The 23,383-nt window shown below is 40.6% G+C and overlaps 1 protein-coding gene across 1 annotated transcript; it reads right to left on the reverse strand.

Annotated features, from left to right (window-relative positions):
- Positions 1 to 12,128: 12,128 nt before the first annotated feature.
- On the reverse strand, positions 12,129 to 22,510 carry LOC102795782 (TNF receptor-associated factor 2-like). Its single transcript, XM_006796887.3, has 11 exons — positions 22,286 to 22,510; positions 20,532 to 20,741; positions 19,619 to 19,697; positions 19,135 to 19,233; positions 16,736 to 16,897; positions 16,549 to 16,623; positions 16,096 to 16,170; positions 14,841 to 15,413; positions 14,102 to 14,279; positions 13,756 to 13,904; positions 12,129 to 13,591 (listed from the first exon to the last, which is right to left on the reverse strand). The coding sequence occupies exons 2-11, from the start codon at positions 20,717 to 20,719 to the stop codon at positions 13,373 to 13,375; spliced, it is 1,797 nt and encodes a 598-aa protein (XP_006796950.2). The 5' UTR covers positions 20,720 to 20,741; positions 22,286 to 22,510; the 3' UTR covers positions 12,129 to 13,372.
- Positions 22,511 to 23,383: the final 873 nt, after the last annotated feature.

Below are 23,383 nucleotides of genomic sequence, written 5' to 3' on the forward strand. Positions count from 1 at the left end.
GAGCATTCCAGCTTTCTTGTCTGGTTAAAGGTCTGCACTACATAGACTCTTTGAAGTGGTGACATCAGCAGTTAATAGCGTGTTGCTTCTGTTTATATAGCTATGACTAGTTTAACTTTTGTGACTCTTATTAACGATATTATGAAGGCAAAGAGGGTGACGTATATGACACAAAGCTTACCTTCTTTGCATCATCGTGGGAAATGTTAGGATCCACTTCCACATAAAACCAACCATACTACCAAACAAGCTGCCGAAGCTCAAATAAACAAAGGAGTGCCAAATATTTCACATGATGTCATCCGAGCAGCTTTTTACATTCAACAGTTTCATTAATTATTTAACCCTTGAAAGCCGCCTACGAGTAACTCTTGAAGCTCTTTTCTAAACTGAGCGCTTTGTGCCATATTTCAGGTCTGCTTATGGAACAAAATAACTATTTTAATGGTTGCCAAACCAAGTATTTCCTGATATGTATTGAAGTGTAAAAACTCGTCATTAACACACAGGCAAGGGCGTTAAATGTTGTGCTTATCGTAGAAAAGCTAAGGTCATCAATAAGCCGCTATGATAGCTTCCATTTCAAGCATTCATTTTAAAAGCACTACATAAAATTATATCTGTAGAATAGATGCATTTTTTTTTTTTAATTTAAAAATGTGAAAAAATGTCTCAAATGATCAAAACCTCCCAACATGTTTTCTGAGTGTTTCTTGGCTAAAAGTAACACAATCCACTGAATGCATTGTTTTTAAAGTTAAAACAAATGAAATAAGTAATTATATAATTGCTTATTACAAATCCAAATAAACTTTTGTATTGAATGTATTGAATTTAAGAAGAACAGATTCTCTGCAAAGACTCACCTCTTAGACTCCACCTGTCATAGTCTTGAATTGTTATTCAGCAAGGGAGAACTGTTGTTAGTGGCAGTCAATCAAACTTTATTTATATTCAATTCAATTCAATTCAATTTTATTTATATAGCGCCAAATCACAACAAATGTCACCTCAAGGCGCTTCATAGATACAGAGAAAAGCCCAACAATCATATGACCCCCTATGAGCAAGCACTTTGGCGACAGTGGGAAGGAAAAACTCCCTTTTAACAGGAAGAAACCTCCGGCAGAACCAGGCTCAGGGAGGGGCGGGGCCATCTGCTGCAACCGGTTGGGGTGAGAGAAGGAAGACAGGATAAAGACATGCTGTGGAAGAGAGACAGAGATTAATAACAGATACGATTCAATGCAGAGAGGTCTATTAACACATAGTGAGTGAGAAAGGTGACTGGAAAGGAAAAACTCAATGCATCATGGGAATCCCCCGGCAGCCTACATCTATTGCAGCATAACTAAGGGAGGATTCAGGGTCACCTGGTCCAGCCCTAACTATATGCTTTAGCAAAAAGGAAAGTTTTAAGCCTAATCTTAAAAGTAGAGATAGTGTCTGTCTCCCGAATCCAAACTGGAAGCTGGTTCCACAGAAGAGGGGCCTGAAAACTGAAGGCTCTCCCTCCCATTCTACTTTTAAATACTCTAGGAACAACAAGTAGGCCTGCAGAGTGGGAGCGAAGTGCTCTAATAGGGTAATATGGTACTACAAGGTCATTAAGATAAGATGGGGCCTGATTATTTAAGACCTTGTATGTGAGGAGCAGGATTTTGAATTCAATTCTGGATTTAACAGGAAGCCAATGAAGGGAAGCCAAAACAGGAGAAATATGCTCTCTCTTTCTAGTCCCTGTCAGGACTCTTGCTGCAGCATTTTGGATTAACTGAAGGCTTTTCAATGAGTTTTTTGGACATCCTGATAATAATGAATTGCAGTAGTCCAGCCTGGAAGTAATAAATGCATGAACTAGTTTTATAGTTTTATTTATATAGTACCAAATCACAACAACAATCACCTCAAAGCACTTTGTGAATCCAAACTGGGAGCACAGTGCTCCATTTGGGTCATATGAGGTCTTTAAAATAAGAATGGGCCTATTTAACATGATCATGGATTTAACATGAAGCCAATGAAAACAAGCCAATGTGGGGGAAACATTACACTTTCCTACTGGCCTCACTAACTCCATAATTTAAACCAGAGATGCATCAGAAAATGGCTAGATTAACAAGTACATCAACTTATGCCTCAACGTGGCTCCAAAATGAATCTTTTGCATCCAGGTCATTTAAATAACTCAAATCAGAGGCTATATTTCAACTTCATTTGTATTTTGCGGTAACACCGAGTACTGCAACTGATCTTTTCATTTGAGTCATTTTGGTTCCTCCCTATAGTTCACACTTAGCACAGTAGACTCAAGGAGAGCATGTGTGCTGTGGAATCCACCCTTTGCTGCATGTCTCCATCAATTACAGGCAAAAGCACAAAACACTTAACCGTATGTTTAGGCAAGAAAGAGAGAAGAGCGATCAAAGGGACAAACATCAGTTCAGGCAAAGCTGTAGTTACATTATACAGCTTTTGGCTCATTTAAGTACTTCAGCTTAGCGTCACACTTTAATTTCGGCTAATATTTGCTGACATTTTTTCCCGCTGTTTGCCTGATTAAGTTACCATTACATAACTGGGTGGCCTGACTACCCACTTTGCAAGGCAGTTTAGTGAGGCTGGAGTCCAGCTTCTTTTAGGATACAGTGGAAACTGATGGCAAAATTTGTCGCCTAAACTATAGTCCTTGAAGAACGGGCCTCTTGCAGACAAAAGTGGTCTCTGATTCACTTAAATTTACTTTCAAAATCAAGATTTCTCACAGCTCCTACAGTACAAACTTTTCAAACCAAAACCTAAGAGCTCATCTTTTAGATCAGGCCTCAAAACAAATATGAGAAATAGGGTGCTTTTTTATATTTTCATGGACTTCTGTTGTACTTCCCTGCACTTGACCTGTAGTATCTTTTCCTTCCAGTTTTATTAATGTTCTTTTTTTTGTTTTTGTTTTGCTTACTTCAGTTCTTGCATTTGGGTCCTCATTTGAATTAAATATAACACAGAGTCCTCCATGCCCCCACCATTTTTCTGACTACTCTCTGTAGCACTCTGTCACAGGCTGAAATACCAAAAACCTTTTTTTTTCAAGTGCTTTTTGTTTCAAAGATGAATTAATTCCAGTTTTGTTTGGAATTAACTGAGTTTCTTTGTCTCAGACAGTCTTTAATTAGCTTACATGTTATAGATCAAGTGTGTGACCAGTTATTTTATCCAGTCAACATCCATGAAAATGACTGATGGAACATACAAAGAGAAGAAATGTGGACAATGCAAGTCAATAAAATTCTATACACAAAGTTTAATACCAACAGTCATTCCAACAATCGAGCTTGTGACCCCTCACAGGGGATCAGTGCACTCCATGAAACCAAATAACATATTTGTTACTCTGATTGTTTAGTCTGAAGCATGCTGCTGGCATCAGTGTTTAATGTCTGACCAAAGAAGCGTTCCAAAGTGGTGAGGTGTTTGAGCTATTTAATGTGCTGCTTGATCTTGTGTTGTCTGGCTTACGTACATTTACCTTTAAACTGGATGATCTGTCTTGTCTGTTTTATTCAAGCCAAGTCTGAAACAGAACATGCGGATATCCATGTTTTAATTTAGGATAGTGTTGTTATTTTAAAGATACAGGGTAGGCCCAGGTTCATCCCCATTTCTTTTTGACTTACGATGGTTTGTGAATTTCTGGGGAATTAAACTGCTGTAAACTAACTGGAGCAAGCTACAGCTGCTTTCGTTTAGCTTAGAAACACCTGTCGGTGAAAGGTCTCTGTTGCAACACTGCACTTATAAGCTAGGTTATTTTCACTCATCATAAATTTCTGCACCATAAATTTCTGCACAAATCTAGATGGACACTTACCCATGTGACTTTTTCATGGTATTCGGCAACAGCATGAACAGCTGACATACCTTTTTAAAAAAACGCTGCATCTCTGTGAGACCAAAACATGTTACACCAAAAACTTCAGCCCGATCGTGTCACCCACCAGTAACAGAGCAATACACTGTATGTATCTCAGTGCAAAGAGGATTTCTGTGACTTATACATCAGGGAAACCAAACCAAACTCTTGGTAAGAGAATGGCACAACACAGAAGAGCTACTCCTGGACAGACATCTCAGTGGTCGTCAAGAAGGCCCAACAGCAGCTGCACTTCCCGAGAGTCCTCAGGAAGTACAAGCTGAACTCCAACCTGCTGCTGACCTTCTACCACTCGTCCATTGAGAGCCTGCTAACCTACTGCATCACGGTATGGTATGGCAGCTGCACCAAGGCGGATAGAGTGAGGCTTCAGAGTGTGGTCAAGACAGCACACAAAAGATCATCGGCTGCCCTCTCCCCTCCCTGATGGACATTTATTCCTCCCGCTGCCTCAGCAGAGCAGCAAACATTATCAAGGACAGCTCCCACCCTGGTTTCAACATGTTCCCTCAGGGAAGCGCTACAGGTGCATCAACACAAAAACCCACAGACTCAAAAACAGTTTCTACCCCAAAGCCATAACCACCCTGAACTCACACATGCACCGATAACACAGCCCCCCCCCCCCCCCCCCCCCCCCCCCCCCCAATTATTTTCTTCCCACTTCCTCTATGGACCACCACTGTGCAATACCTATTCTATGTGCAATAACTCAACTGTATATACACAACACTTTTATTACATATTACTTTTTTTTTTAAACCAGCTTGTATATTTGTGCATTGTATATATATATATATCTTTTTCCCTATGTTAATACTGTCCATATATCTATAGCGCTGCAGAACTGTCCCCCCCCCCCCCCCCCCCCCCCCCCCAGCATGTTTACACTGAGTAGGAGATGCTCTGTATCTCATTGTAGAACTGTATAGTGACAATAAAGGCATTCTATTCTATTCTATTCTACTTCAGGCCAGTACTCCACCATCTATTTACATCTACAAACCAGTGGCCACTCCTTCAGTGATGAGGATGTGCACATCCAGGACAGGAAGGACTGCTGGTTTACAAAAACCTAATTTCCAGCCTGTACCTGAGCACTGAAGATGGCTAACCTCTTAGACCTCAGACAGTCTCATCACACCAGGATTTCCAGGAACAGACCATGCTGTCCTCAAAGCGGAAAGACCTGAAATAAATTGGTAAAATTTGGGTTGGGTGCAGAGATTAAGATGTCAGATAGATAATCTGTGAGTATGGGAAAAGAGTTTGATAAAGGAAACCCCCAATGAAGAGGTAGGTTTCATATATCCTAATGTGGTTTATTTGAAGGAAAACTATAAAGACAGAGCTATAAGTGTTATGAATGCTTTGGGTATAACATTTCAGGCATCCACAAGTGGGAACATTCAGCATGAGTCAACTAATGGAGTTGGAAGAAAAAAATAGACCATAAAATAAAAGATAAAAGCCGAGGAAAAATAATGAGAAGAAAAGATTTTACTAAAATGGAAAATCACCTGAAGACATTGTATGTGTAGAAATATGACACAACGCAGGGACAGAAAGAAATCTAAAGAAAAGGCTCAGAAGGATGAAGCAGATAAATCTTCTCAGAGAAACAATTGTCTGCGTCCTTCTTTAGAGCCTCGGTGTGTCACCACCTCCATCACCATGATGCAATAAAGATGGTGGCGCCACCACCATCTTTATCAGTGACTCATTAATGACCGCAGTCCACCATGGCCACCTCCACCATTTCTCCACTAGCCCACCACAACAGACAGCGACACGAAGAGCCTCCAACTACCCGTGGTTGAAATGGAGGGTGCCCAGAGACAGCCCCATTCATCTTTCAAACCTGATCAGAAGGAAGCAGTGACTCATTTGGCACACCCGAGAGAAGTTTGCAGGAGAGTTGGAGGTTTTCTGCTAAAAAATTTAGCCCCACTATGGGAGAATTGCAACACCTGCTCATGCACTAATTAGGAGCTGGCAAATGAGCAAAAATATTATACACGAGACATCTGCAGACATCATCATCCTGTACAAAAAACCATACAGGACACCTGACAATTCTGAACAGGCCAATCACAATAGGAGACTGCTCTCAGGCTGTCTGTACAGTTGCTTGACTTCTTTTCAAGGGTAAATAAAACTCACTAAGACAACCTGGTTGTGTCCACCTCGATTTAATGCAGATTCCTACGACACCTTACCGGCAGGCTATGTGTTTATTTCCACATTCAGTTATCTGTATTTAATTCAAACTGAATAGAAGTGGATAAATACATCTTTAATTTAAAGTGCCAAACCATTTCTGTTAGGATAAACACTACTCTTATTACTAAAGCTAGTGTCCATTCTTACAGTTTCACCTTAGAGTGGAAGGAGAAGCGGGAAGAAAAGCAGATTTTATATATCAACAATTTCTTGATTTTCTATCTGTGTTCCTGTCACCCACTGAGAAGTAAGGACAACTTATATCACATGTTCACATACTGAGGAGATATTTCCACACTGTGTTATGTTAGCAGTCCCAACTCTACATGTGGCTACATCCTGGTTGTTTCACCATCAGAATGCCTGTGCAACTACACAACCACAAAATGTAATTACATTTAAAATAAATGTGCAAAATGTTGAAACTATTTCAACAAAACCAGGAAATGTAATTATTCATGAGAGCAGTAATAGCTTCAATCAGACGTCAGATTTAAATGAACCAGCAATATGTTGTCAAAACTCCTGAACACCACAAACGCTTTTTGTGGGACCATCATTGCTGTCTCACCATAAACTGTATATAAAAGATGGACGTGGCAAATGCGAACTCATCTGATTGTGAATTCCCTTTCTGAAACCTCAGCTTCAGGATTTTGGTTATCACCATCTTTGTGTTTTGAAACCAGACCAGACATGAGGAGCTGTCATTACTGAGAAAAAACAATAATACTGTGGCTCATATTTGACAATTAACAACGCCTTAAAGGATACAGTCATTAAATTATTGTCATGTTTTTCTCAGAAAAAAACACTTGAAATCCATAGACTTGTGCAAAAAGTCATAAACATGTGCACATACAACATATGCAGAATACAAACACAGTTTTGTAACTCTCCATGTTGTAGCTATTTATCGTCACCTGGGGTTAAAAATATGTGGTACGGCCTGTCTTTGGGCTACTCTAGTTTGTGCTGTTGTTCTGCTGCAAATACAAAGTGAGTTTTTAAAAATGATGGTTTTTGGAGCCCTTCACACTGAAGAGTTGTGTAAGCAACCAATCAATGCAGAGTATCACTGCAAAGTCAAAATAAAATGAACACACAACAGATAAAAACAGGTTGGATAGTAGCAGTCAAAGAAACAACAACTTTTAAAGGCCCTAAATGTGCCTATATATAGTAGTAGGAGGATATTTATACAAACAGAAAACAGATGGCTTAGTTTGAAAAGGTGAACCAATAGGAATTGAGGATTCCATCAAATCTAAAGGGGACAAAACTGAGACATTTATATTACAGTTCAGGTGGCAGAAGCTAATTTTGCTAATTACTGCTGCTTCTAATGACTATACTAATGTCCTATGCTAATGGCCTACCACCAAACTCACAGAGCATTGCAACACTGGAACTGCTGCACACAAACATGAATGATTGTTCTTCAAATTTCTGGCCATATTGCACAGTGAGCACAAACACCTCATATCTACTGTCAAGCATGTTGGAGGAAGGATGAAGCCATGGGCTTGTTTTAGGATACTTTAGTTACTGAGCAGGCCATGAATGTTTTTAACAGGCTTCTTTGCCATCCAAATAAAAACTAATTCCATATCACAGATGAAAATCCTAAACATAGCTAATTTGTTTTGTGGGAAAAACAAACCGACCGCTTTATATATATCACATAATGGATTATAATCACAGATTTATGTATGTGTTAAAATAAACAGATCTATATGCAATGGGTTAAATTGCATTGGAGTTTGTAATATGATTTTAAAAAGACTGCAGAAACTTGTTTTTCCTTTCTGTGCTCAAGGTGTGAAGAAATAACTGAATGACTGTCCCCATCTTCACACACAGCCACATCCTGTCAAAGTAACCACTCTGCGTCAATTTACTTCCTTGACACCGTGTGACTCAGAGCTCATCAACCTCTTCAGATCACATTGATGACATAAGTAATATAACAAAAATAAATTTGTTCTCTTTTGCACGAAAGGTTACGCAAAAGGCACTCAGCTTTGCACAATGTACCATGTGGGTCAAACTGCCCTGTGTATATAATTTACACCTAAGGAAAATGTCCCAGGTGTTTACCTAAAGCAATGAAAGGCTTTATTCAAAGATAAGAGTAAGATCTAAATTACCCTGCCTGTTATAGTGCAATGATTGCTGCTAAGACTCTTATTCTTAAGGAGAGTGAAGAGCTCACATAGAGAAATTAACTGAAAGTCATATACTGCCCTCTAGTGAGCAGAGATCCACATAACTTCTAGTACATTCAGGAACTTGCTTTTGGAGCAAGACATGATGAGTTTGCATTTAGGAAAACAATAATAATAAAAATTATTTTAAGATTATTTTAATAAATAATAATAAAAAATGATGAGTGTGAATGAGGTTCTAGTTCTAGATGCATTGAGTTTTTCCTTTCCAGTCACCTTTCTCACTCACTATGTGTTAATAGACTTCTCTGCATTGAGTCATATCTGTTATTAACCTCTGTCTCTCTTCCACAGCATGTCTTTATCCTGTCTTCCTTCTTTCACCCCAGCTGGCCCCGCCCCTCCCTGAGCCTGGTTCTGCCGGAGGTTTCTTCCTGTTAAAAGGGAGTTTTTCCTTCCCACTGTCGCCAAAGTGCTGCTCATAGGGGGTCATATGATTGTTGGGTTTTTCTCTGTATCTATGAAGCGCCTTGAGGCGACTTTTGTTGTGATTTGGCGCTATATAAATAAAATTGAATTTAATTTAATTGAATTGAATAGTGAACCACAATAACTTTACTTTATACTGGTATCTCATTTGTTCACTCAGCAACAATGTTATCTTTTTATTTACCCTCAGGGATGAGGGAACTATTTCAGTACAGGAAAGATATGATTATCAGTATTTATTTAAATAGACGTATTTGATCTTAAATTTCATTTAAAACTAAGTCTGTTTGATCATCTACTATAGCTTACATTGCATTACCATCCTTTGCAAGTTATGCACCACACTTTCCATACTGTTATACTGTTAAATACTTTTAAAGATACAGTAAAGATACAGTTAGTTGGCTGTCTAACAGAACACTTCTTCTGAGCTGAAAAATGAAGCCAGTGTTCCTCTAGTGGCCACTTGAGGCTGGCTCCCAAAGGGATCTGACTCATTTAACTTGAATAGTTGTTATAAAATCTGTTATGTTGCTGAGTCGTTGACCCAGCGTTTTGTGTTTGTCATTATGTTTATTATTATTATCTGATTTGATATTAATTTCTTCATGTATGTAGGTTTCATTCTCAGGGTCTCCAGTCCTAAGGTTTATTTCCTGTGTCATCCCCGGTGCTTTGTTCATGTCCCTGAGTTTGTGTTATGAATTTCCTGTTTTACTTTGAAGGTCTGTGTCTGTTATCACTGTGTTCAGCTTGTGAATTAGGATCAGCTGTGCTTCCCTCCTGTGTGTCATTGCCTGATTACCTTGTGTGTGTGTGTGTGTGTGTGTGTGTGTGTGTGTGTGTGTGTATATATATATATATATATATATATATATATATATATATATATATATAGTGGGTTTTATTATGATTTCAGGTTTGCGCATAGCTCTCCACAGGGAATAAAGGAACCAGCTTCCTTTAGTTGGAGACTTTAAGGATAAACATGCGAAAGTGACTCAGCTCATCATGTAGCACAGGTTGCAACAACATAGTGAATGAAAGTCTGTTTAGGATTAATATGTTCACACGGAAGTGTGACTGTCCCTCTCTATCAAACTTGCAAAGCCAAACCGTTATCACAACATTTCTTCAGAAAACCCTTTATAGCAAGTCTTTCTGTTGCAGATGGAAGCCCCAGTGCTTAACTGCAATTCAACAAGATATAAATAAGCAGAAGAGAATTCTGATGAGTTTCTCTTTTTCGAAATAATTTATCTTTCATTAGGTTAACAGTACTTTTCAGCTTGAAACAGCAGTGCTTAGTGGCATCAGACAACCACTCCACACAGTGTGATCTCTACTGACGTGCAAATCCCCCTCCAGCGAGTCATAGTTGCTGTGTGTTTCACAGCTACTTGGTGTCCACTAGGCCTCACCTCTGTTAATTGTAGTCAGTGAGCTCTCCTCTGTGTTTGTGCTGTCGGTGCCTTTTGGAGCATTGCGATCGAATTATCTAATGTAATGGGCTGCAGTGTTGTAAGGACTTTCCAGTAGATCGTGCTTTAGTTCTGGTGTGTGAAAAGCTAGCATTTGATTAGCCTGTTGCTTCTCACTAACAAGGTGAGTCTCAGTGTTCCACCCATAGCACTTTATGAACATGTAGAATATCTATCCCTAAAAAATGGCAAGGCTGATTATCAAAATGCTAAGTGAAGATTCAAAATGCTCTTTTTTCTATACTTTCTATTAAAGATGCACTTTAAAAAATCAACACAGGCTGAAACCACCACACTTTATTACATACTGCATGTCCTTTTTTCAGCGTAATACATCAATTATCAACATCAGAATACATATGGCTCTGATTTCAAGGTACATAAATCGCTCAACAAAATACCCTGTCTGGACAAACAAACGATAGAAAGTGCACAAAAAAAGTTGGTTCAAGTCAACTGCATCACAAGACAGAACGGCTGTTGTGTGTTTTTTGAAAAGGAAAACCAACTTAATTAAAGCTTACATTCAGAAACCTCATCTGAGGACAGTTTAAATGGGACAGTATTAATCAGCTCCTCTGGTGCTTACAGAAGTAATGACGCCTCATATTAAAATCTCACACACGCATCTTCATAGAAAATTAAATAGAAACATATTTGGCACCATATTTTAGCATAGAACATAAAATTCAACTTGCAGTACAACAGTGTTCATACATGGAGGTAATATTTGAGTTTGGCACATTACGAGAACACTTTAAAAAGTCCATGTAATCCTATTTTATTACATGCTCAGTCTTCACTGAAAGGTTTCTAAGATAAGAGTATAAACTCACTGTATGGAACAAGAATTCCTCAGCAATAAAATGATCTTTCTAAAAGCCCACAGAGCCAGTAATCCTCACGGATAGCTACTGACTTGTGATTTTCATGTTACTGATAAAATAGCATATGATTTATGACAAGGAAAGCACCATATTTCCTCAGAGAATTGGGTTGCGGTTCTTCGGCGCCAGAATGGGTAATGTAAACAAATGAGTCGAGCGTGACCTCTGTATAGCCTAACAGACATGATCATATATTGCACTCTAGAAAGAATCACAAGTCACAAAGGGGTTGTCCTGGCCTGTTCAAACCATCAAACAAAAAGTTGGTATATAGATATAGAATTAATAAGGTATTCAGTAATACTATGTTTATTATAACCTCTTGTGTATATTAACATTGATATATAGATTATTTCAACATTATGATATGAAAGATACATATTTATACATTGCTATGAATATAGGCAGCTGCTTCTGTTGAACGGAAGCGGCGCCAGATATAACATAATAACTATTCTACGTATTTTCATCCAAACAAATACAAATAAATGCATTCACACGTGGCCCACGAGGAAAGCCGCTGTGAAACTCCATAGTGAATATGAATCGAAGCCTCCCATGCACAGAGAGGTTTCAATACAGGTCGAGACTGGTTTCCAAACAGGCCAGCGTGAACCTTAAAACCTCAGGATGCGTGCTGAAAAAGTGCATCCCAGTTTAACCAGAGTTTTTGTTCGATGTGTGGTGCCGTGGGGAAAATCGGTGAAAGAGCACGAAAAGGGAAAACGAAAAATTCGGGGGCTGCGCTGAACATCGATCTGCAACAACACAACAATACAATCTCTTGTCTCCATCCTCTCTACCTCCACACACATAGCTCATTTATATTTGCACCGACATATGTATATATATATATATATATATATATATATATATATATATATATATATATATATATATATATATATATATATATATATACATATATATATATATATTAAATTCACATGAGTATTCTATCATATAGCAGCAGAAACACATACGCACTGTATACTGTAAGGACAGAAAACAAGGAACATACTATTCCTTCATTTCGTGGAATCTGCGTTGACCTCAGTCTGTGGTGGGGCACGGTACTATGTGTTGAGATGTGAGCTAGTGAGCATATCCTTGGGAAAAACTCCAGCGATGTATGTTTGTCAGAGACAAAACCACATGTAAGTTTTACACCTCAGGCTTGACTGGCAAGCTGCCCTGACTCCTTGGTAACTCCACTGTATCTTCCACAGATGTACCAAACCACCAATCAGAACCACGACCCCCTTATTAGGAACAAATACGCAACACTGACTTTACATGTAAATAGCCTGGCTTCATAGACATGCAGGCAATGTCCACCATCACAGATGGAGAAATCACTAACAAGTTTAATATCAAATGATGAAACTTTGTGAAGCTCAGTTGAAGAAAAAACCAAAACAACCCCCCCCCCCTCCCAAAAAAAGAGCATTTTTATACTTTATACTTAAAACTCCAGCAGCATGCATTTTGTTTAAAAGAAATGAAGAAATAAAAAGAAATGCCTGTAATCTTATTCATAACATAACTCCACGTTTGTCTATGCAAATTTACTCCACACTGGAACTGAGACGCTCACAATATCCACAATCTTTAAGAGGAAGCAAAATCTGCATCAAGCCACGCTCTAACTCTATTATAATTCTACTGCCAGCTTTACCAGAGTGATCACATAAAACACATCTACAGCCCTGCTCTAACACACTCTGCATGTTCTGCAACATCCCCCAGCCTTCGAAAGCAGGGGACGAAAAACAAAGACGCAGTTCTACCTTTTCACTCCCCTCTGCTTCTGCTCAACACCGCTCTGACTACATCGCACTGCTGCCTGCTTCCTCTAACTGAAAACTCGCGTGCAGAACCGAAACGGCACTTTATCACCGTGGATGGTGATGCTGTGATGTTAAGAAAGTAAGTTTTGCACCCAAATGTACAGCAATGACGGAGGGGAGGGTTCTCACACAGAGACCACCAAGGTATAAGAATGCCTGCATCGTCTGGTCTGAGCAGCTACATGCAGCAGACTGTCGCAAGCATGTCTGTCTCCCCAAAGCTGCGGGGGACAGCAAGGTGCCCAAATGGCGCCCTGAAAGGGACCGCGACTGAGCCAAAATGAAGCCTTTAATGGTCAAAGAGCTGCCTGGTTGCCAAACTGTAACACCCAATGGAGGTCGTCTAGAGGCCGGTGAGGTCCACAATCGCCTTGATGAAGATGGTGTCGTCACGAATGTAAGTGTTCTTGCCATCGAGCTTAGAGAGCGGGCAGAAGAGTGGACAGCCGCTGGCGATGTTCATCTCGCTCACGGGTCTCTGGAAGGAGGAGGAAGTGACATCAGGTCGAAAGGCATCGATGATGTGCTCTCTGTTGCTCTGGTCCAGCAGCATCAGCGTAACCTGGAAGTCAAATAAGTAAGAGATTACTGTTGGGATAAAATAGGCAAGTTTCAGCAGAACAAACCTCACTGTGGTCCTTAAAGAAATAAGAACAACAAAAACAGTAGACTGCTCAACAACCAGAAGGGGATACTTGAATGCCTGCTTGTTTCTTAGTCTTTTACCTTCTGGTTGAAGGGCCATTTAAGCAGGGCATCACTCAGCCCCCTCATCACCACAAAGAACAAGGACAAGTGGCTGCCACGCCCTGTCCCATCTCCATTAAGATAGATCCGTAGGCACATCTTATAGCCGTACTTGCTGGTATAGAAGGCTGGAAGAGAACAGGAAAGAAAATAATTATTCGCACAAGACATCTAAACAGTTTCTAGTAATTTAGTAATAACTTTTTCAACGATTTTAATTTTGCAGGCATCTATTGCTGCTCTTCTCAAACAAGTTCACTGATCATGCTCCTGGTATTCTAGGCTGATGATTTTGGATCAACACCGTGATAATGTGCAGTGTTACCGGGCGAGAACATGGCAGGGGCTCGGCCTGCGATGGCATCTTGTCTCTTTTTGGCAAAATCTGAAATCCTCCAGATAAAGACGCCGTCAAAGGTGGTGGCGGACATTTCTCTCAGCCGTCCCTCCATCTCTGCGACCGTCAGGTCCTTCAGCCCCACAGTCCGCTCTAGCTGTCGCACCTGGAAAACATATTCATTAAATTGGATATTTTCCAGCAGTGACTGAACTGCGGCTGAGAGAATAACCAACTAAAAGTGCAGTTGTTTTGGTTGGTTTCACAAACATGCTCAGACATTACAAATGACTAATTCATATTAGCATCAATTCAAGGTGATCAACATCACTCTGCCTTTAAGGAAGAAACTACAAATATTTTGAAAAGGCTGAGTTTGTTCAAAGTATCACTTTGCCTTTTCCTGGGTTTTCTAGGATTTTATAAATTGGCAGGCAACAAGTTTTCTCAAAGTAGCAGCCTTTACACACCGGAAGTGTAAAATCTGTGCAGGTATTTTGTGTGTGCCAGACTCGCCTATCCTTAAATCAGCCATTCACACCTTTTTTTGTATGCAAATAAACAGATTCAACCACAACCTAAGATCTCTCCAGGATTCTGGATTACATCGATACGGAAGAAAAAGTAACGGTGAATCTAAAAATGAACAGTCCATTGTTGTGTGTTCAGATTTGACTGAGTTAAAACTCAGAGAACAAGGAATGCTGCAGTCATGGCTCGAGCTTACCTTGTTGCTCAGAGCCTCGATCTTATCCTGGTCCAGTTTATGCTGACGGTTGCTGGCTTCCATGGTGGTGGCGAACCTCTCCACCTCTCTGTTCAGGACGCACACCACATTTTCGAACGTGCCAGCTTTGACTTCCAGTTCCGTGCACCTGCGGCCGAGCTCGGCCACCTTGGTTTTCTCGCTGTGAAGCTGGAGCTCCAGCGCTGCGCCCACAGAGCTGGGCAGAGGCGTGAAGGATGTGGACACAGAGAGAGTGGGAGGCAGAGTGGGAGGTGGAGGTAGAGGAACTGAAGCAGGTGGACCAGGAGGTCCAGAGCTGGAAGATGATGAGGATGCGGCGGCGGCGGCTCCCTGCACGGGAGGCCCAGAGGAGGTGGTGCTGAGCTGGGAGACTCTGGCCTCGAGTTCCTTGAGGGATTGTTGGAGTTCCACCAGTTTGTGTCCGGCTACTTCCAGTCCCTGGGGCTGTAGGCCCTCCATGCTAACTTTCATGCCCATAATGTAATGCAGCAGAAGATTGAGGTGCTCATAGGCATATGCGCGCTCATGGTCATGAATCTTTTCCTTCTCCACCTGCAAAAGTGCAACAGACACCAGAAACAATATATGAATGCACAGAGTAATTACTGAAGGAGAACAGTAAATCTAACATAGTCTTAACTCATTTGTTGCTCATTTCAAGTCATATTTAATGTAACATGATTCATTTCCACCAATGTATTGTAAACTCCTGTTTTTATTTTTTTAATTCAAAACATACAATCTCTCACTAAGAACATATAATAGTCTACTGTCTACTATTAGCCGTTTACTAGCTTGTCCTGTTGAGTATTAGCAGCATTTTTTTCAACTTCCACTGTGTTTTGTGTGTTTTTGTGGCGGTTTTCTATTTGCTGGTGTTTTCCTAAGTTGCAGTGACTTCTCAAGGCCACGATAGTTTTTCCAATAACAATTTCAATCCCAAACATTACAACGAATAACACTGCTAACCAAACTGGCTAACTAGCACTTGTGTTTTTAAAGAACTAAGCAGGATGGCCATCCTTAATGCTCAAAGTTTCAAATCAATAGTCTACAAACCAAGTTGTGACATCACAGTGGCTCTGTTCATCTTTTATATACAGTCACTGGAAAAAAGATACCTCCTCACTCCTCCTCGTCTTGGTTCAGATGATGTTTTCGCTCCTATAGTCTCGTAGCTGACTGTGTGCTCAAATACTGAATTCGTTATTGAGAAAACAATCGGGCTACTTACAGACATATCGCATCCCACCACATGAAATCGACATGGAGTTCTGAATTTGCTGCAGAATTTGATATGGTCCACATACTGGGAAACAAAAGAAATAAAATAGTCAATTTCTAACAATCGATATAAATGATTTTCCATCTGCTGTGTATTAACAGCGAGTGATGAATCAGTTGTGCCTTTTTCTTCTTATATTTGTTACTTTGTATCTTGTGACATTTTACATATTGCATCTTCAAATTTGTTTGCTCATTTTAGTCTGAATATCTTCAGTTTCTTTTTTATTAAACATAAATAAACATGACAAAGTGCATTCATTATTTTCAGAAGCTCAGTTGCATACTCTCTGCCATCACATTTGATTAGTGAAAAAGAGAGAGTGTACAGCAGCTACATGGCCTATGGTCAGTTTTACAACATAATGCTTCCACCTTTTCTGCACGTTGGTCTCAGATTTACCTTTTCTCTGGGTATTTTCTTCTTGGCACAGCCTTCACAGATCATCGGGTACTTGGGGCAGATCTCATCATGAGCCTGAAAAAAACGAAAAGGCAGCAGCGTTTCTTTTAATGCCACACAAATAGCTGCTCTGATCTGCCGCACAGGCCCCGACGAGCATCTTTGGTCTAAATAAATCATTTCCAACCTTGATATTCTTAAAGTGGAACGGCTCCTTGCAGTACTTGCAGTTGAGCGTCCTCTCAGGGCACTCTCGCTCATTATGGCGCTCCTGTTCATTGAAGCGGATTCGTTCTTTGCAGGAAGGGCAGGGGATGATCATGAACTCGCATTTCCCCTCGTGGTTCATCTGTGGAAAGTGGGAGCTTATGCTGAGGTGCTGTGGCAGAATGGTAACCTCTGTACTGCGCTGGGAGGCTTATTTGTCTACACACAGAACAGCACTGTAGCTTTAACAATGTTAGATGTTTAGAGTCTTATCCTTCACGCAACAGTACCATTCTGTAACAGGACGATGAGTCCAAAGGTAAAAACCATAGCTATAAAGAACCATCTTCAGCCACAAGAAGGAGAACAACAGCTGCAGATGTTACGGCCCCCAGAGACCAAAGAAAAACATGCAAACACAATTTCCCACAAAGAAACTGGTAGATATAAAGACAGGAAGTGTGGCAGCGATATGTTTATCTAATGTATGCATTTGTCTAAAGGCAGCTGCTGGACATGTGATACGGAGGAGACTGGATTTAAGTTGTTTAACTTGATTGTGCTGTTTTTCAAATCTAAACAACAAGCTGTACAAGTTTTATTTGCACCGTGGCCATTATTCCCATTGAACTTCATCCACAGCTGCGAGGTAGTCTACTGGAACCTGCCTGCCACCCAAACAAACCAGCTGATGGTTTCAAATGCACGAAGAGGGCAAGAAAGTCCACTAAATGTCACTACTTGTGATTCTGTCACAAGTCTGGGAATGTGTGCAAAGTAAAATATGACACACATTTTGCTCTGTGTACATTTTTACACTAGGCGCTCTGTACAGCAGGTTTTATTTTTGTTATTTTATAGTGTTGATGTCTTTGTTTTCATTCTATGCTGTGGAAAACAGCACACATGGAAATGACCGCAAACCCCATGATTTTATGATTTTCTAAAACCATAACCAGAATACAACCAGTTGAGTCGAGTCCCTTTAAGTTGTGCTTGTTGACTCAGGCTACGTCCACACGTACACGGGTGTTTTTGAAAACGGATATTTTCCGTTTTCGTTTTAAAAAATAATCCCGTCCACACGTAAAGGCAGAAATAAAGGAAAACGCTGCTAGGAACATGCCAAAGCAACAGGTGGCGATATATTCCTAACCGTGTAGAAATGTTGGCCAATCAGAAGTCTAGAAGCCTCGGTGGGAAAAAGTAAACAAAGCTGGGGCATAGAAGCAGAACCGAGTCGTATGTGTAGAGGGACAGTAACTGTGTGTGTATATGTAAGCATTTAAACACTGCAGAGAGTACAATTAACATTAATAGTATTGTAGAAATTCATTTCACCAAAACAATAACTTGGGGCACAGTGTGACGTCAAAAAATGCGCACACCTTTGACGCTGCGTTTTCTGAGTTTTCAAAAATATCCGTTTTCAGTGACCAAAAACGCCGTTTCCGTGTGGACGAAAGGTGCAAACGCATAGAAAAATCTGCGTTTTCAAAAATACCCGGGTACGTGTGGACGTAGCCTCATTCAGACTGATGGCAACATGTTGGCAATCTGCCTTTATATAAATAGACAGCAATTATTTGCAAACCTTCGACAATCTCTGAGTGACTGTAATCAGTCCAAGTCAGACTGTGACTGTTTGCAGAAAGGTTGCCTGCTATCAGGTGGCCTGTGCAATGGCCTTGCAATCAAAAGTGCTCGTAAGTGTTCAGCACCTGCAAGCTCTGGGTAACTGCTTAGTCAGTACAAGTTTTTTGTTTTGTTTTTTTATGCAAGGAGGTTGCTGTCCTATTTTTACTCACATGACTGAGCCACCAGCTTGCTATGTATTAAGAGCATTGGTAGCTTTGTCAAGCTGAGTGATTCCAGTGTTGTTGTTGGCTGAGTTGACTTAATGTAAGATTGCTCGGCTAACGCTGATGGTGCATGAGATGAGTCCTCTTGTTCGTAGTATTTCTGGGTTTTTTTTTATTTATTTATTTAATCAAAAAATTTGGTGTCCCTGTATTGATGCAATGTCACAATTTGTGATACTATGCTTTATCGATTTTTCCTCCCACTTCTTGAAAGCAGTAGAAATATCTGCTCCGTTTGCACATTCCCAGATTATCCAAATGCCTCCTTTACACCGTTTCATAAATGCACCAGCCTCATTTCCACCTCCCACAGGCTGCTGTAGAAACTCTGTTAAACATCTGTTTGCAATCCAGATTATGGTTGCTCAAGAAGAGCGCCAAGGCTGGAAAGGCTTTGTCTCATGCACACAGTACTCTCCATGCAAGGCGGGGCTAGCGAGCGTTTCAAAGTGACAAAGACAAAACATTAGGCTACCTGGTTACTGAAAAACAAGTGAAGGAAATAAAGTCGCCTCACCTCGTACTCCTTTATACTTCCTTTCCAAGTGCAGTTTTCATTGATACAAACAGCTGGCAGATTTTCAACTTCCCTTCGAACCGCGTTGTCTGGAAAAGCCTGAAAAAAACGAGAGAAAATAAAAAGGGATCTGCTGTTGAGCTGCATCTGTGAAACGCATGTCCAGCTGCTGTGTTCATCAGTGTCAGAAAAGCTGCACATTCAACACATGCAGTTACTTTACTGTAAGTTTACATATGATATGATTTGGTGATGATTATATTATCTAAGCAGTAGCTGAAACTCATAATCACCAGCATCACCACGCTGCTGTTACTACTGCACAGACTGCACATGATGTAAACAGGGCAACACGCAGAGCTCACGTCAGACATATTTTAACTTCAGGAGCTTGTTTTCTGCTCTGTTTCTTTTAATCTTTCACCGATTCAAATCAAGGTGATTCGTTAAATTTTTTAAAAAGTAATCGAAAAAGAGTACTCACACATCCTTGTTTTAAAATCGAGGTAGGGTCCTCAAAAATATCCTCTTTGATGCAAGCATTGCATTTCTGAGGTCCATTACTGCAATTAAACAACAACATAGCCAATAATTTATGCTACTGATATATGCTATGACAACTTAAATTATGAGTTAAAGATTTAGCTGCTGATTTACACGCACTTTAAAGATATAAATAATATTAGCAGCTCCCGATCATGTTTGTGCTTTTGGTGCATTTTTTAATGTACTTTATCAGAACAGTAATAGAGTCAGTTCATGGTTATTTATGCTAACATTCTGTCCACTGGGCTCATGAGTAAAAATCTAGCATTTTATGCCATGTTAGGCAGGATTCTGTCCTACAGCCGACCCATCCAGTCTATGGAAGAACACTGCAAATCAAGCTCGTTAGCTTCAGCTGATTACTTTCAGCTCCACGCCCTCATCCAAATATGATCAAGTCTCTGTCATCGAAGATATTTTACAGAGATGCATCAATGGTGTCAAAGCAAAGAGATCCACTCAAAAAATATCGAACCGCTAACAATGTGGTTTTACAGCTTTTGACAAAGAATAAGCAACACACAAAGAATCAGTGACACATCAGTCTCCCACTTCAGTGGGACACTAATAACACTAATCCAGTGTAAGCACTAATTTATTACCAGTTGAGCGCTAATTACTGCTGGAATTAAATAGTGCTGGATTAGAATCATTTAAGTAGTAATTAACTTTTTCATTTCTCTTAGCCCGATAGAAGCTCTAAAAGCTAAAAGCAGCTCCCTGAAACTGAACAAAGGAGAATGAGCAACATTACTATAAATAAAATGATTAAAGTTTTTTTTTTTTAAATCTAAATATTTACAATCACTTCCAAAGCACTTATTTTAGCCTTTGGCCATTCCACTCCTCACCTCACAGTCCTGTTAAAGCAGTAGGAACAGAAGCGATGTCCACACTGGGCTTGGAAAGGCCGTCTGAGGATATTGTGGCAGCAGTTGCACAGGTGTTTGTCCTCTAGCTTGTTGCCCAGGATCTTCTTGGGGAAGCCGGGCTTATTGCTCTCCATGGATGAAGGAGGGGACGGTTCCTGTGTGGCCATGGTGTCTGTTCACACGTCACACCTAGGAAACAAGCGAAATGTCAAGCCTGGGAGGTGCAACAGTTTCAGAGTCCATTTGGATTGTCATTGTTTTTTTTAATCACACCCAAAAGGGAACCAATACTCTACATCTTAAAAACCAAGTTTCAATATTCATATGGCCATTAAAAGTCCAGGATTGCATTTTCTGGTTGGTATTTAACCCATGCCTTTATATTCACATTCATTATCCTTTTGATTAGCCACAAATTTAAAACCACCTGACAGGCCAAGTGACTAATAGAAGTTTTCTCATTGGAATACAATGGCATTTACATGGATGTTACTTTGTTACCTTTATACTGTGGGTGCTGTTGTTACTTTTAAGTAATAAACATGTCTTTCAGGGCAGCACAGTGGTTAGCACCATCACCTCATAAGGTCCTCTCTCTGTGTGGGTTCAGTGTGTTCAGTCAGTGGTGTACTGCCACAGTCCAAATACAGGGTTAACTAAATCAGCAGTAAATGTAAGTGATTGTCTGCGTTCCCCCTGCGACAGACGGGCAACCTGTCCAGGGTGTATCCTACTTCTTGCTATATGATGGGTGAGGTAGACTTAAGCCCAACCAATCCAGTGGATGGATAAATAGAGGAATGAACAGGTGGATGGATGGAAACATTGTTTTATTTTTATTCCAAGCACAATAAGATATATATAAAATCTTAGGATTTTAACTCATTGACCTAAAAGTTTGGTGGACGCAGGGACAAGAATTATTGTAACCAAACAATCTGAAGAGTTTTATGATGTGAGCGTATTTCAGTGGCTTTGCTATAAAACAATACAAATATAACTTTAATGTTGTACTTTTGAATTCAGATAAACTAATTAATGCAGTGTTAACTATGGCTTACTGATGTTTGCACGGCTATTAAAGCTATTTAAAATGAAGGAAGCATTGCTGTTTGATCTATAAAATGTCAAAAATAGTGAAAATCGTTTTAGACTGTCCTTAAGTCCAAGGCAATGAAATTTAAAATAGCTTGCTCAACAATAGAAAAGCAATCCAGCACGGCAAATAAAAGCTGGCAGCTTGAAAACTATTGCAGAGACCCAGTATAATGTTTGGGACCCCTGGGTTTCCGGGGCTCTGGAGCAGCTGTGATCCAGTGCTGGCTGGCCTTCTTCTTGACATGACTACATGATGCTCATGTGTGTGGCAGAGCATCACAGGCCAGCTGGAAGGCCCACACCCTTTGTTTACATTTCCACTCTGCATCCACGGCTCCTTGCTGCTCACTTGGAACAAAGTGGCGAGGATCGTGTCTCTCTCTCTAGTCCAGCAAACACGCGCTCAGCTCAGCCTGCCCAGTAACGATGCTGACAAATGGCACATCCATTGTCTCTGCTCTCCTTCCCCGTCGCTGTTGCTAAGCTATCAGCATCCGTTAGTCAGAAGTAGTACCCAGCATACCGCCACGCCCCTTTGAAATCTCAGGCTTGCTGCCTGCAAGAGACCATTTACTGGAAAAGCCTTTTTTTCCCCTTTGGCGAATGCTGTTGCAATCAGCAGAGTTTGGACTCACCAGCGATTTATTCTAAGCTGTCATCGCGTGCAGAGGCTGGGAGATCACCTTTCCTGGTCGCAGGTTGACGCTCGCGCTCTGTGCCGATATTATATGTGGTTTTGCAGCCGGCTGGAGGTGTTTTCTTGAACCTTAGCCACATAATATAGATGTGGACCCCAAGCGCGATGGCTGTTATTGTCCAATATCGCCATTGCACTTTCAGATTGGGCGTTACGTCATGCGAGGGGCTGAACGCGGGTTGAGAGGCAGACGAGATGTAGAGGCGTCCAAGTCATTGGTCCACAATCCAGAGGAGGCGGGCTGCTCTGCTGCCGGAGACTGTAATGTAATGGGCCCGTTTACACTGGCCGCAAACAGTGACGTCGGTACCATTTATTCCAGAGCTGAGGGCGCGAGTACTCCCTGCAGTATTCTCCTGAACGGCAGGTGTCGCTGTTTAGACACAACCGCCACAAAAGCGCTGGTGTGCGTGCAGTGTTGCCAACTTAGCGACTTTGTCGCTATATTTAGCGAGTTTTCAGACCCCCTAGTGACTCTTTTTTAGAAAAAAAGTCGCTAAAAAAAGACGTGAAAGCGCAGATCGCTTTTACTCTCAACAAGCAGCGGGTGCTGTAACGCAGTCAGTTCTTTTACTCTTATGCTGTTTTGTGGATCAGGTTTAAAACTACTTATAAACACACACACACAAAGTAACTCCACCAGAGCGCCTATTTCGGGTCACTTTTGCCGGTCCAAGCCCGGGTAAAGGAGCAGGGTTGGAATTGTGACATTACAAAAAACAATACTTGCTAAAAGAAATTTAATTTGTAGTTCTAAATAAATTCTAAATGCATTTAGGACGTTTTTGCTCACTTTATGTCTCGTCCACGATGTTATTTCTCTCTCCAGCAGCGTAGGTTACAATTACATTAGCATGACCAATTATGCAAATTAGATGATGACGTCATTTAGCGACTTCTAGCGACTTTTAGGACAGCCAATAGCGATTTTCCTTACTGAGGAGTTGGCAACACTGTGCGTGTTTGTTCATGGCGGAGGGGAGGGGGTGGGGGTCATATGACTGTTGTGTTTTTTCTCTTTATGTATTATTGTAGT

This window comes from Neolamprologus brichardi, chromosome 7, assembly GCF_056152115.1.
Source record: "Neolamprologus brichardi isolate AB-2024 chromosome 7, ASM5615211v1, whole genome shotgun sequence".
NCBI lineage: Eukaryota > Metazoa > Chordata > Actinopteri > Cichliformes > Cichlidae > Neolamprologus > Neolamprologus brichardi.

Excerpts from the sequence above, each read along its gene's own strand:
- LOC102795782 (XM_006796887.3), bottom strand. The coding sequence starts at position 20,719 with ATGGCCACACAGGAACCGTCCCCTCCTTCATCCATGGAGAGCAATAAG. Across the intron at positions 19,234-19,618 it reads CGATTTTAAAACAAGGATGT|GCTTTTCCAGACAACGCGGT; the intron begins GTGAGTACTCTT and ends CGTTTTTTTCAG. Across the intron at positions 14,280-14,840 it reads TCGAGGCTCTGAGCAACAAG|GTGCGACAGCTAGAGCGGAC; the intron begins GTAAGCTCGAGC and ends TATGTTTTCCAG.